Below are 13,173 nucleotides of genomic sequence, written 5' to 3' on the forward strand. Positions count from 1 at the left end.
GTCAGGATCAAACAAAAGAACGTTAAAGGTCCCAGTTACAATGGAAAGTGGAACCAACGATCTTGCATTTAGAATGGGGGTGTGGAACAGACTTCTTTCAAACTGGCACAATGGTTGGCTGGTATCACTGGACAATGAAGATTTTGCTTCCTGAACACTGCTGGGTGTATTTTATGGATTTGGGGCTGCTGATCGCGAAAATCACCTTAAAATTTTCTTATCATGTACCTTTTTTTTAGATGTAACCTATTTTTGTGATTTCCTGTCATATTTTAAGTCCACTTCAACCCGACAAAACCATGAAGTGCGACATGTCGTTGAAAATTAATTTCCTGCATTCGCACGTGGACTCCTTCCCGGCTGATCTTGGTGCCGCCAGTGCCGGACACGGTGAAAGGTTTCACCGGGACATTGTGACCGTGGAAAAGCAGTATCAGGGCAAATGGAATCCGTCAATGCTGGCCGACTATTGTTGGACACTGACACGAGAAGCATCAGATGCTGAATACAAACGAAAATCAGCGGCAAAACATTTTTAGGTCAGTCGAACTAACACAATGTGTCAGCATCATGATGGGATTAAACAGGCTCAATTCAATCAAAGTTCATTTAATGTTTCTCCAGTTTCCTACATGAGACAGCAAATCTGAAATTACCTTTGTGTTCAGCTTGAAGATGTCTGTCAACATCCCCAATTTCTTTTCAGGAATCTTTTGGAAACATTTGTTGTCCAGTGTAATCAGGAAATTTGTAACCCTGCACAATTCTGCCACCATGGTATGCATATTCGTCACTTCACATACATCAGCAGCTGTAGTTTTCATGGGTCCCAATGGACGTTCAAGATAAATTTGTTTACAAATAGATCTTCAATGTGACATTATTCATGGTCGACTTAACTCCTGATGATTAATTTTGCTGCCTCACATTTAATCTCATATGATCACCACATTTAATTTATATGAGTTTGCAGATTCTGTTTAAATAAGAACTAGAAACTAATTCATGCTGAACACATATACTTAAAGTCATGTATAAGTTCATTGCAATTTTAAACATTTTCTTTCTTGAGCTTATTTTCACATGTGAGATTTCAAATGAGTTTGGGGTTATTTGGTGTAATAATTCTGTCTTGTCGTGGTAAACTCACTGCACTAAGCACACGAATCTAACTGCTGAGTTCAGCTTAAGCCGTATTCACTTGGCAATTTTGAACTCTTAGAAAACTAATGTTAGAACCCCCTTTTCAAGTGAACTGGATGAAATGCTGCATAATAAGGTCAGGGGTGTTTGTGAAGCTCGGTACAAATCCTCGTTCAAGCAGCCGGCAAAATAAATCGTGGAAAATAAAAAGGCAAAAAATTCTAAAGTTTAAAATTTGTGCCCCTAGCGGTCAGTTTGCCAATCCCTGCAACAGGCTGCAATCTCAAGCAACCAGAAAATTCACTTATCCGGCATCTACCAATCTCCATAAGTGCCGGATACCAGGGAATTTTATTATATTGTTCTGCTCAATTCCTTTGAAGGGGGAAAAAAGTCTGATTGCCTTTAAGTGGACAGAAACTCAGATCAGATACTATTTATTGCCACATAGTAAAAGAGAAATGTAATATTACACAAATTGCCTTTAGTCTGCCATAAGGCAGACAAATGCTCACAATTAACATTGCTCGTCGCCCCTTACAGTCAGAGAAAGAGAAGCTCAGGATACACTTAGTTTAAATTTTCCATGATCAGCAACTCAGTGAATGTGCATGTTTTCAACCAAAATGGATATACAGTAAAACCCCTGGTATCCAGCATCGATGGGGATTGGTAGATTCCAGATAAGTGTATTTCCTGGTTGCTTGAGACTTACTCTGACAATGCCTCACTAACAGACCTGCATTAAGAATGAACAATTTAAAAGACAAAAATACTACACTGTACTTACCCTGAACTTGCATGAATATGTAAACCTTAAAGTATTTTACTTTATTCTCAGTCACATTCTTTGAAAACATTTAACCGTCGCTGCATCTGCAGGTTCCTCCCCCTCCACGGAGCCACCCGAAAGACGAACCATAACATTATAGATAATTAGCCCCCGCCTCCCCCCAGTTTACAGAAAAATCCTCTGACTGGGGTGACTCTGACTCAGCAGGGATAAGGAGACCCTTTAAGAGAGTCACCCCAACGGCGAGCGGCATCAACCAGCTCTTCATCCCGGGTGACCCCCATCGCTGTTTCACACAACTTAATTCAACCAGCTGCTACGAGCAAAGCCCAACCAAGGCTCTCCCTCCACTGGCTGGATATTGGCTCCCGTCGTCACCAAAGGTTTATGAGTGACTTCAGAGAACATTTACAATTTTAAACTTGAGTATTTTTAAATATTATTTTACTCTTATTTATTTTAATTTTTAAAATTTATTTTCCTTGATTTTTTTTGCCAGTTGCTTGAATTACAGATACCAGGGGTTTTACTGTTTCTGTCTCCCTAATGATGCAAGGTGTTTACATGACAGCAATGGAACTGAAACAAGTTCCTGTTGGGGACAACTGGTGGTGGAGAAGACGAGAAGACCTCTATCTACATTTTCCTTTTCAAAGTGCGATTCTGAAATATGAGTGGGTACAACGGAGAAGTGTGTCAGTCATCAATGTGAGCTCACTGAACTGTGTGTAAGATATAATAAGAACAGAACCTAAGTTTATATTTCCTCTCGCCCACTCCATATACAATGTTGTACTCTCATGAGGCCAAACAATGGAAGAAATACTAATTATTACACGAGATCACAAGATATAGGAGCAGTAGGCCAATTGGCCCATCGAGTCTGCTTTGCCATTCTAATCATGAGCTGATCCATCCTCACACTTAGCCCCACTCCCCATAACTCTTGATATCCTGACTAATACAATACCTTAAATACACCCAACGACCTCACTTCCACAGCCGTCTGTGACAAGTTCCAGAGACTCACGACCCTCTGGTTAAAGAAATATCTCTGCATCTCTGTTTTAAATTGATGCCCTTTTTATCCTGAAGTTGTGCCCTCTTGTCCTCGACTCCCCGACCATGGGAAACATCCTTGCCACATCTACTCTGTCTAGCCTTTCAGCATTCAAAATGCCTCTATGAGGTCCCCCTCATCCAACGAGAACAGTCCAAGAGCCAACAATCATTCTTCATATGCTAACCCTCTCATTCATGGTATTGCTCTAATAAATCTTCTCTGAACCCTCTCCAATGCCAGCACGTCTTTTCTCAAATAAGGCGCCCAAAATTGTGTTCAGTACTCCATGAGATCTCGCCAGTGCCCTATAGAGTCTCCACATCACATCCCTGATCTTCTACGCTATCCCTCTAGAAATGAACACCAACGTTGCATTTGCATTCTGCCCCACCAACTAAACCTGGAGGTCAACCTTTAGGGTATCCTGCACGGGAACTCCCAAGACCCTTTGCACCTCAGAATTTTGAATTTTCTCCCCATCTAAATGATCGTCTGCCTGTCTATTACATCAAAACAGAACAAATTTGATGGTCTTTCCAAGCTCTAAAGCCATTAGAAATGTCTTCAACGGAATAGCCTGCAAATTAATTCACAACAGTGGGAAATACTCGCAGAATATACAATGAATACTTATGTAGAAATGAAGAAGTACAAAAGCAGTGTGGGATGCTGCAGGTCACGTAGCATCTGTGGAAATCAAGGGGTGGTCAATCTTTTGGGCCCAAGCCCTTCTTCGGGTGTGCCAAAAACCAGGCACATGCCTGAACAAGATGGGGGGGAGAGAAGGGGAAGCAGGAGGAGCATAGGTAAGCAGATGGTAGGGGGAAGAAGCGAACTGAGAGGTAATAGAAGGAGGGGTCAGGCAGCTGAGAAAGATGCTCTCTGATAGGAGAAGGCAGGGAAGGGGGTGGGGAGCCAGAGGAAAGGTGACAGCGAGATAGAGAGAGGCCAGGAGAGAGAGCAAATGGAAATTGGAGGTCAATATTGATGCCGCCTGGTTGGAGGCCTGCCGAGAAGGAACATGAGATGTTCCACACATGGACTCAACCTGGCAGTACATGATGCCCTGGCCAGAACTGCCAGTGTGGCAATGGAACTAAAGTAGTGTTGCTAAATGGTCTTCACCTGGGGTTCCTCTTCAGAGAGTAGTTTGCAATCTGGAATATGCTGTCTGGAAGAGATGCCAATTCAGTAGGGAGCATTCAAAAGTGAAATGTGGAATATTTCAAGGGAATACAGCTCTGGAGAAACAGCAAGGGATTGGGACTCTCTTGACTGCACTTGCCATGAGCCACCACGGGAACATGGAGGATCTCCATGTCATTCCAGGGATAGGGGAGGTGGGGAATGCTTTGTTTCTAATCATCACTGTTAGGGCAACAATGTTACAGCACCAGCGGCCGGGACCGGGATTAGAATTTTGCGTTCTCCCTGTGCCTGCATGGGCTTTCCCTGGGGGTTCCGGTTTCCTCCCACCATTTGAGATGTACCGGGGGTTGTTGGTTAATGGGGTGTAATTTGGCGGCGCAGGCTCGTGGTCCGAAATGGCCTGTAACTGTGCTGTAGGTCTAAATTTAAATTAAAAAAAATGAAAACATCTCAAAGCAGCAAGATTCAGCCATCCTCCCCCTCTGCTCTGGAGAATTAGCAGCCTCACTGACACCCACGGAAACTGCCACCCGCTACCTTCAGAAAAACAGCCAATATGTTTCTCCGCCAAACAAGTGGTTGGGCATTCCCGGACGTGCAGCGGTGCGCCGACAGGCTCACCTTCCGCCAGGCTCAGCACGCCATCAGCCTTGCTGACACTCTTCTTCCTGCGATGCTTCTTTCGGTTGATCTGGGGTGAGGGCGGGTAGTCCAGCTTGCCACCTGATGGACTGCACGTGGCTTCCCCTGTGCCAGCGCCTTCTTCAAAAAGGGAAAAACGCAGAAAGTGAATCAGTCCCACTGCAGAGCCTTTTCCACAGAGCCATCTGGACGACTGGTCCTGCCCTCCCCACGACCAGGATTCATCCCCAGCCCAATGCTACTGAAGTGGATGGCCTGGTCGTTTACTTGGAATCCTGCTGGGCAAATTGCAGGCTGCACTTCACAAGTAGCGATGCTGCCTGCTCTTCAAAGGCACGCTGTTGTTTTGAGACAACCTAGAGGCACTATGGGAAAAGCAAGACTTATTTGGGACCTAGCCGTGTAACCCAATCCCACTGAGAGTGATCAAGGAACCATGGCCTCTGCGGAATTATAAAGCTGAGCAGACACCTATCTCAGGAGGGCTACAGAGGGTACAGGTCAGTGGGAAAAAACCAGTAAAATCCTCAGTTATCCAGCATCAAAGCCAAATAAGTGATTTGCTGGTTGCTTGAGATTGCACACTGCTTGATTGGCAAACTAACTGCGAGAGAGGCACCAATTTTAAACTTCCAGTTTTTTTTAAACCGATTTCTTTTCTGCAATTTTTTTTTGCCGGTCATTTGAATTCCGGACAACGGAGATTTTACTGTAATGGTTTAGCAAGACCAGAAGGGCAGAAGGGCCTGTTTTCCGTGGTTCTCTAATCCAATTCACCATGAGCAAGTCATCAAATTCACAATGAATGAGTCTAGATTTACATCCTGCTTTATTTAAGTGTGATAAGACTGTTTTCTTTCCTCTGTGATTTTCTCACCTGATTTATTAGCAATAAGGAGTAAGGGTTAGAGTGAGGAGTAAGGGTTAGAGTGAGGAGTAAGGGTTAAAGTGAGGAGTAAGGGTAAGAGTAAGGAGTAAGGGTTAGAGTGAGGAGTAAGGGTTAGAGTGAGGAGTAAGGATTAGAGTGAGGAGTAAGGGTTAGAGTAAGGAGTAAGGGTTAGAGTGAGGAGTAAGGGTTAGAGTGAGGATTAAGGGTTAGAGTAAGGAGTAAGGATTAGAGTAAGGAGTAAAGGTTAGAGTAAGGAGTAGGGGTTAGAGTGAGGAGTAGGGGTTAGAGTGAGGAGTAAGGGGTAGAGTAAGGAGAAAGGTTTTGAGTGAGGAGTAAGGGTTATAGTGAGGAGAAAGGGTTAGAGTGAGGAGTAAGGGTTAGAGTGAAGAGTAAGGGTTAAAGTGAGGAGTAAGGGTTAGAGTGAGGAGTAAGGATTAGAGTGAGGAGGAAGGGTTAGAGTGAGGAGGAAGGTTTAAAGTGAGGAGTAAGGGTAAAAGTAAGGAGTAAGGGTTAGAGTGAGGAGTAAGGGTTAGAGTGAGGAGTAAGGGTTAGAGTGAGGAGTAAGGATTAAAGTGAGGAGGAAGGGTTAGAGTGAAGAGGAAGGGTTAGAGTGAGGAGTAAGGATTAGAGTAAGGAGTAAGGGTCAGAGTAAGGAGTAGGGGTTAGAGTGAGGAGTAGGGGTTAGAGTGAGGAGTAGGGGTTAGAGTGAGGAGTGAGGGTTAGAGTGAGGAGTAGGGGTTAGAGTGAGGAGGAAGGGTAAGAGTGAGGAGTAGGGGTTAGAGTAAGGAGTAAGGGTTAGAGTGAGGAATAAGCCTTAGAGTGAGATGTAAGAGATAGAGTAAGGAGTAAGAGTTAGAGTGAGGAGTAAGGGTTAGAGTGAGGAGTAAGGCTTAGAGTGAGGAGTAAGGGTTAGAGTAAGGAGTAAGGGTTAGAGTGAGGAGGAAGGGTAAGAGTGAGGAGTAGGGGTTAGAGTAAGGAGTAAGGGTTAGAGTGAGGAATAAGGGTTAGAGTGAGGAGTAAAGGTTACAGTAAGGAGTAAGGGTTAGAGTGAGGAGTAAGGGTTAGAGTGAGGAGTAAGGGTTAGAGTGAGGAGTAAGGGTTAGAATGAGGAGTAAGGTTTAGAGTAAGGAGTAAGGGTTAGAGTGAGGAGTAAGGTTAGAGTGAGGAATAAGGGTTAGAATGAGGAGTAAGGTTTAGAGTAAGGAGTAAGGATTAGAGTAAGGAGTAAGGGTTAGAGTAAGGAGTAGGAGTTAGAGTGAGGAGTAGGGGTTAGAGTGAGGAGTAAGGGTTAGAGTGAGGAGTAAGGGTTAGAGTAAGGAGTAAGGGTTAGAGTGAGGAGTAGGGGTTAGAGTGAGGAAGAAGGGTAAGAGTGAGGAGGAGGGGTTAGAGTAAGGAGTAAGGGTTAGAGTGAGGAATAAGGGTTAGAGTGAGGAGTAAGGGTTAGAGTAAGGAGTAAAGGTTAGAGTGAGGAGTAAAGGTTACAGTAAGGAGTAAGGGTTAGAGTGAGGAGTAAGGGTTAGAGTGAGGAGTAAGGGTTAGAGTGAGGAGTAAGGGTTAGAATGAGGAGTAAGGTTTAGAGTAAGGAGTTAGGGTTAGAGTGAGGAGTAAGGGTTAGAGTGAGGATTAAGGGTTAGAGTAAGGAGTAAGGATTAGACTAAGGAGTAAGGGTTAGAGTAAGGAGTAAGGGTTAGAGTGAGGAGTAAGGTTAGCGTGAGGAGGAAGGGTAAGAGTGAGGAGTAGGGGTTAGAGTACGGAGTAAGTGTTAGAGTGAGGAATAAGCCTTAGAGTGAGAAGTAAGAGATAGAGTAAGGAGTAAGAGTTAGAGTGAGGAGTAAGGGTTAGAGTGAGGAGTAAGGCTTAGAGTGAGGAGTAAGGGTTAGAGTGAGGAGTAAGGGTTAGAGTAAGGAGTAAGGGTTAGAGTGAGGAGGAAGGGTAAGAGTGAGGAGTAGGGGTTAGAGTAAGGAGTAAGGGTTAGAGTGAGGAATAAGGGTTAGAGTGAGGAGTAAAGGTTACAGTAAGGAGTAAGGGTTAGAGTGAGGAGTAAGGGTTAGAGTGAGGAGTAAGGGTTAGAGTGAGGAGTAAGGGTTAGAATGAGGAGTAAGGTTTAGAGTAAGGAGTAAGGGTTAGAGTGAGGAGTAAGGGTTAGAGTGAGGATTAAGGGTTAGAATGAGGAGTAAGGTTTAGAGTAAGGAGTAAGGATTAGAGTAAGGAGTAAGGGTTAGAGTAAGGAGTAGGAGTTAGAGTGAGGAGTAGGGGTTAGAGTGAGGAGTAAAGGTTAGAGTAAGGAGTGAGGGTTAGAGTGAGGAGTAGGGGTTAGAGTGAGGAGTAAGGGTTAGAGTGAGGAGTAAGGGTTAGAGTAAGGAGTAAGGGTTAGAGTGAGGAGTAGGGGTTAGAGTGAGGAAGAAGGGTAAGAGTGAGGAGTAGGGGTTAGAGTAAGGAGTAAGGGTTAGAGTGAGGAATAAGGGTTAGAGTGAGGAGTAAGGGTTAGAGTAAGGAGTAAAGGTTAGATTGAGAAGTAAAGGTTACAGTAAGGAGTAAGGGTTAGAGTGAGGAGTAAGGGTTAGAGTGAGGAGTAAGGGTTAGAGTGAGGAGTAAGGGTTAGAATGAGGAGTAAGGTTTAGAGTAAGGAGTTAGGGTTAGAGTGAGGAGTAAGGGTTAGAGTGAGGATTAAGGGTTAGAGTAAGGAGTAAGGATTAGAGTAAGGAGTAAGGGTTAGAGTAAGGAGTAGGGGTTAGAGTGAGGAGTAGGGGCTGGAGTGAGGAGTAAAGGTTAGAGTAAGGAGTAAGGGTTAGAGTGAGGAGTAGGGGTTAGAGTGAGGAGTAAGGGTTCGAAGTGAGGAGTAGGGGTTAGAGTAAGGAGTAAGGGTTAGAGTGAGTAGTAAGGGTTAGAGTAAGGAGTAAGGGTTACAGTAAGGAGAAAGGGATAGAGTAAGGAGTAGGGGTTAGAGTGAGGAGTAGGGGTTAGAGTGAGGAGTAGGGGTAAGAGTAAGGAGTAAGGGTTAGAGTGAGGAGTAAGGGTTAGAGTGAGTAGTGAGGGTTAGAGTGAGGAATTAGGATTAGAGTAAGGAGTGGGAGTTAGAGTGAGGAGTAAGGGTCAGAGTGAGGAGTAAGGGTTAGAGTGAGGAGCAAGGGTTAGAGTAATGAGTAAGGGTTAGATGAGGAGTAAGCATTAGACTGAGGAGTAAGTGTTAGAGTGAGGAGTAAGGATTAGAGTGATGAGTAAGGTTTAGAGTGAGGAGTAATGGTTAGAGTGAGGACTAAGGGTTAGAGTTAGGAGTAGGGGGTTAGAGTGAGGAGTAAGGGTTAGAGTGAGGAGTAAGGGTTAGAGTAAGGAGTAAAGGTTAGAGTGAGGAGTAAGGCTTAGCGTGAGCAGTAAGGGTTAGAGTGAGGAGTAAGGGTGAGAGTGAGGAGTAAGGCTTAGCGTGAGGAGTAAGGGTTAGAGTGAGGAGTAAAGGTTAGAGTGAGGAGTAAGGGTTAGAGTAAGGAGTAAGGGTTAGAGTGAGGAGTAAGGTTTAGAGTGAGGAGTTGGGGTTAGAGTGAGGTGTAAGGGTAAGAGTGAGGAGTAAGGGTTAGAGTGAGGAGTAAGGGTTACAGTAAGGGTTTGAGGGAGGAGTAAGGGTTAGAGTGATGAATAAGGGATAGAGTGAGGAGTAGGGGTTAGAGTGAGGAGTAAGGGTTCGAGTGAGGAGTAGGGGTTAAAGGAGTAAGGGTTAGAGTGAGGAGTAAGGGTTAGAGTGAGGAGTAAGGGTTAGAGTAAGGAGTAAGGGTTAGAGTGAGGAGTAAGGGTTCGAGTGAGGAGTAGGGGTTAGAGTAAGGAGCAAGGGTTAGAGTGTGGAGCAAGGGTTAGGGTGACGAGTGGGGGCTAGAGTGAAGGGTAAGGGTTAGAGTGAGGAGTAAGGCTTAGAGTGAGGAGTAAGGGTTAGAGTGAGGAGTAAGGGTTAGAGTAAGGAGTAAGGGTTAGAGTGAGGAGGAAGGGTAAGAGTGAGGAGTAGGGGTTAGAGTAAGGAGTAAGGGTTAGAGTGAGGAGTAAGGGTTAGAGTGAGGAGTAAGGCTTAGCGTGAGGAGTAAGGGTTAGATTGAGGAGTAAGGGTTAGAGTGAGGAGTAAGGGTTAGAGTAAGGAGTAAGGGTTAGAGTGAGGAGTAAGGTTTAGAGTGAGGAGTAGGGGTTAGAGTGAGGTGTAAGGGTTAGAGTGAGGAGTAAGGGTTAGAGTGAGGAGTAAGGGTTAGAGTGAGGAGTAAGGGTTACAGTAAGGGTTTGATGGAGGAGTAAGGGTTAGAGTGATGAATAAGGGATAGATTGAGGCGTAGGGGTTAGAGTGAGTAGTAAGGGTTTGAGTGAGGAGTAGGGGTTAAAGGAATAAGGGTTAGAGTGAGGAGTAAGGGTTAGAGTGAGGAGTAAGGGTTAGAGTAAGGAGTAAGGGTGAGAGTGAGGAGTAAGGGTTCGAGTGAGGAGTAGGGGTTAGAGTAAGGAGTAAGGGTTAGAGTGAGTAGTGAGGGTTAGAGTGAGGAATAAGGATTAGAGTGAGGAGTGGGGGCTAGAGTGAAGAGTAAGGGTTAGAGTGAGGGGCAAGGATTAGAGTGAGTAGTAAGTGTTAGAGTAAGGAGTAAGGGTTAGAGTGAGGAGTAAGGGTTAGGGTGACGAGTGGGGGTTAGAGTGAAGGGTAAGGGTTAGAGTGAGGAGTAAGCGTTAGAGTGAGGAGTAGGGGTTAGGGTGAGGAGTGGGAGTTAGAGTGAGGAGTAAGGGTTAGAGTGAGGAGTAGGGGTTAGGGTGAGGAGTGGGAGTTAGATTGAGGAGTAAGGGTTAGAGTGATGAGTAAGAGTTAGAGTGAGGAGTAAGGGTTACAGTAAGGGTTAGAGTGAGGAGTAAGGGTTAGAGTTAGGAGTAAGGGTTAGAGTGAGGAGTAAGGGGTACAGTAAGGGTTAGAGTGAGGAGTAAGGGTTAGAGTGAGGAGTAAGGGGTACAGTAAGGGTTAGAGTGAAGAATAAGGGATAGAGTGAGGAGTAGGGGTTAGAGTGAGGAGTAAGGGTTAGAGTGAGGAGTAAGGTTTAGAGTAAGTTGTAAAAGTTAGAGTAAGGAGTAAGGGTTAGAGTGAGGAGTAAGGGTTACAGTGAGGAGTAAGGGTTACAGTGAGGAGTAAGGGTTACAGTAAGGGTTAGAGTGAGTTGTGAGGGTTAGGGTGAGGAGTGATAGGGTGAGGAGTGGGGGTTAGAGTGAGGGTTAAGGGTTAGAGTGAGGAGTAAGGGTTAGAGTGAGGAGTAGTGGTTAGAGTGAGGAGTAAGGGTTAGAGTGAGGAGTAAGGGTTAGAGTGAGGAATAAGGGTTAGAGTGTGGAGTAAGGGTTAGAGTGAGGAGTAAGGGTTACAGTAAGGGTTAGAGAAAGGAGTAAGGGTTAGAGTGAAGAATAAGGGATAGAGTGAGGAGTAGGGGTTAGAGTGAGGAGTAAGGGTTAGAGTGAGGAGTAGTGGTTAGAGTGAGGAGTAAGGGTTACAGTAAGGGTTAGAGTGAGGAGTAAGGGTTAGAGTGAGGAATAAGGGCTAGAGTGAGGAGTAGGGGTTAGAGTGAGAAGTAATGGTTAGAGTGAGGAGTAGGGGTTAGAGTGAGTAGTAAGGGTTAGAGTGTGGAGCAAGTGTTAGAGTGAGGAGTGGGGGTTAGGTTGAGGAGTGGGGGTTAGAGTGAGGAGTAAGGGTTAGGTTGAGGAATGGGGGTTAGAGTGAGGAGTAAGGGTTAGAGTGAGGATTAAGGGTTAGTGAGGAGTAAGGGTTAGAGTGAGGAGTAAGGGTTAGAGTGAGGATTAAGGGTTAGAGTGAGGAGTAAGGGTTAGAGTGAGGAGTGGGGGTTAGAGTGAAGAGTAAGGGTTAGTGTGAGGATTGGGGGTTAGTGTGAGGAGTAAGGGTTACAGTAAGGGTTAGAGTGACGAGTAAGGGTTAGAGTGAAGAATAAGGGATAGAGTGAGGAGTAGGGGTTAGAGTGAGGAGTAAGCGTTAGAGTGAGGAGTAGTGGTTAGAGTGAGGAGTAAGGGTTACAGTAAGGGTTAGAGTGAGGAGTAAGGGTTAGAGTGAGGAATAAGGGTTAGAGTGAGGTGTAGGGGTTAGAGTGAGGAGTAATGGTTAGAGTGAGGAGTAGAGGTTAGAGTGAGTAGTAAAGGATAGAGTGTGGAGTAAGGGTTAGGGTGAGGAGTGGGGGTTAGGTTGAGGAGTGGGGGTTAGAGTGAGGAGTAAGGGTTAGAGTGAGGAGTAAGGGTTAGAGTGAGGAGTAAGGGTTAGAGTGAGGAGTAAGGGTTAGAGTGAGGAGTAAGGGTTAGAGTGAGGAGTAGGGGTGAGAGTGAGAAGTAAGGCTTAGAGTGAGGAGTAAGGATTAGAGTTAGGAGTAGGGGTTAGAGTGAGGAGTAAGGGTTAGAGTGAGGATTAAGGGTTAGAGTGAGGAGAAAGGGTTAGAGTGAGGAGTAAGGGTTAGAGTGAGGATTAAGGATTAGAGTTAGGAGTAGGGGTTAGAGTGAGGAGTAAGGGTTAGTGTGAGGAGTAAGTGTTAGAGTAAGGAGTAAGGGTTAGAGTGCGGAGTAAGGGTTAGAGTGAGGAGTAAGGGTTACAGTGAGGAGTAAGGGTTAGAGTAAGGAGTAAGGGTTAGAGTGAGGAGTAATGCTTAGCGGAGGAGTAAGGGTTAGAGTGAGGAGTAAGGGTTAGAGTGAGGAGTAAGGGTTACAGTAAGGGTTAGAGTGAGTTTTGAGGGTTAGTGTGAGGGATAAGGGTTAGAGTTGGGAATGGGGGTTAGAGTGAGGAGTGAGGGTTAGAGTGAGGAGTAAGGTTTAGAGTGAGTAGTAAGGGTTAGGGGGATGGAGTGTTAGGGTGAGGAGTGGGGTTAGAGTGAGGGTTAAGGGTTAGAGTGAGGAGTAGTGGTTAGAGTGAGGAGTAAGGGTTAGTGTGAGGAGTAAGGTTTAGAGTGAGGAGTAAGCGTTAGAGTGAGGAGTAGGGGTGAGAGTGAAGAATAAGGGATAGAGTGAGGAGTAGGGGTTAGAGTGAGGAGTAAGGGTTAGAATGAGGATTAAGGGTTAGAGTGAGGAATAAGGGTTAGAGTGAGGTGTATGGGTTAGAGTGAGGAGTAAGGGTTAGAGTGAGGAGTAGGGGTTAGAGTGAGTAGTAAGGGTTAGAGTGAGGAGTAGGGGTTAGAGTGGGGAGTAAGGGTTAGAGTGAGGAGTAAGGATTAGAGTAAGGTGTAAGGGTCAGAGTAAGGAGTAGAGGTTAGAGTGAGGAGTAGGGGTTAGAGTGTGGAGTAGGGGTTAGAGTAAGGAGTAAAAGTTAGAGTAACGAGTAAGGGTTAGAGTGAGGAGTAAGGGTTAGAGTGAGGAGTAAGGGTTAGAGTGAGGAGTAAGGGTTACAGTAAGGGTTAGAGTGAGGAGTAAGGGTTAGAGTGAAGAATAAGGGATAGAGTGAGGTGTAGGGGTTAGAGTGAGGAGTAAAGGTTAGAGTGAGGAGTAGGGGTTAGAGTGAGTAGTAAGGGT

The 13,173-nt window shown here is 45.2% G+C and overlaps 1 protein-coding gene across 2 annotated transcripts in view; it reads right to left on the reverse strand.

Moving 5' to 3' along the window:
- LOC138747101 (arf-GAP with GTPase, ANK repeat and PH domain-containing protein 1-like) overlaps positions 1–13,173 on the reverse strand; it is a 451,715-nt gene that overhangs the window by 61,420 nt on the left and 377,122 nt on the right. Inside the window, exon 13 of one of the 2 annotated variants that reach the window (XM_069906050.1) lies at positions 4,770–4,907. In XM_069906050.1, coding sequence (XP_069762151.1) covers positions 4,770–4,907 — 138 coding nt within the window. Of the gene's footprint in view, positions 1–4,769; positions 4,911–13,173 lie in introns of both variants that reach the window. The other variant, XM_069906049.1, reaches the window with a different exon arrangement.

The sequence above is a fragment of the Narcine bancroftii genome, chromosome 12, assembly GCF_036971445.1.
Source record: "Narcine bancroftii isolate sNarBan1 chromosome 12, sNarBan1.hap1, whole genome shotgun sequence".
In the NCBI taxonomy this organism is placed as follows: domain Eukaryota; kingdom Metazoa; phylum Chordata; class Chondrichthyes; order Torpediniformes; family Narcinidae; genus Narcine; species Narcine bancroftii.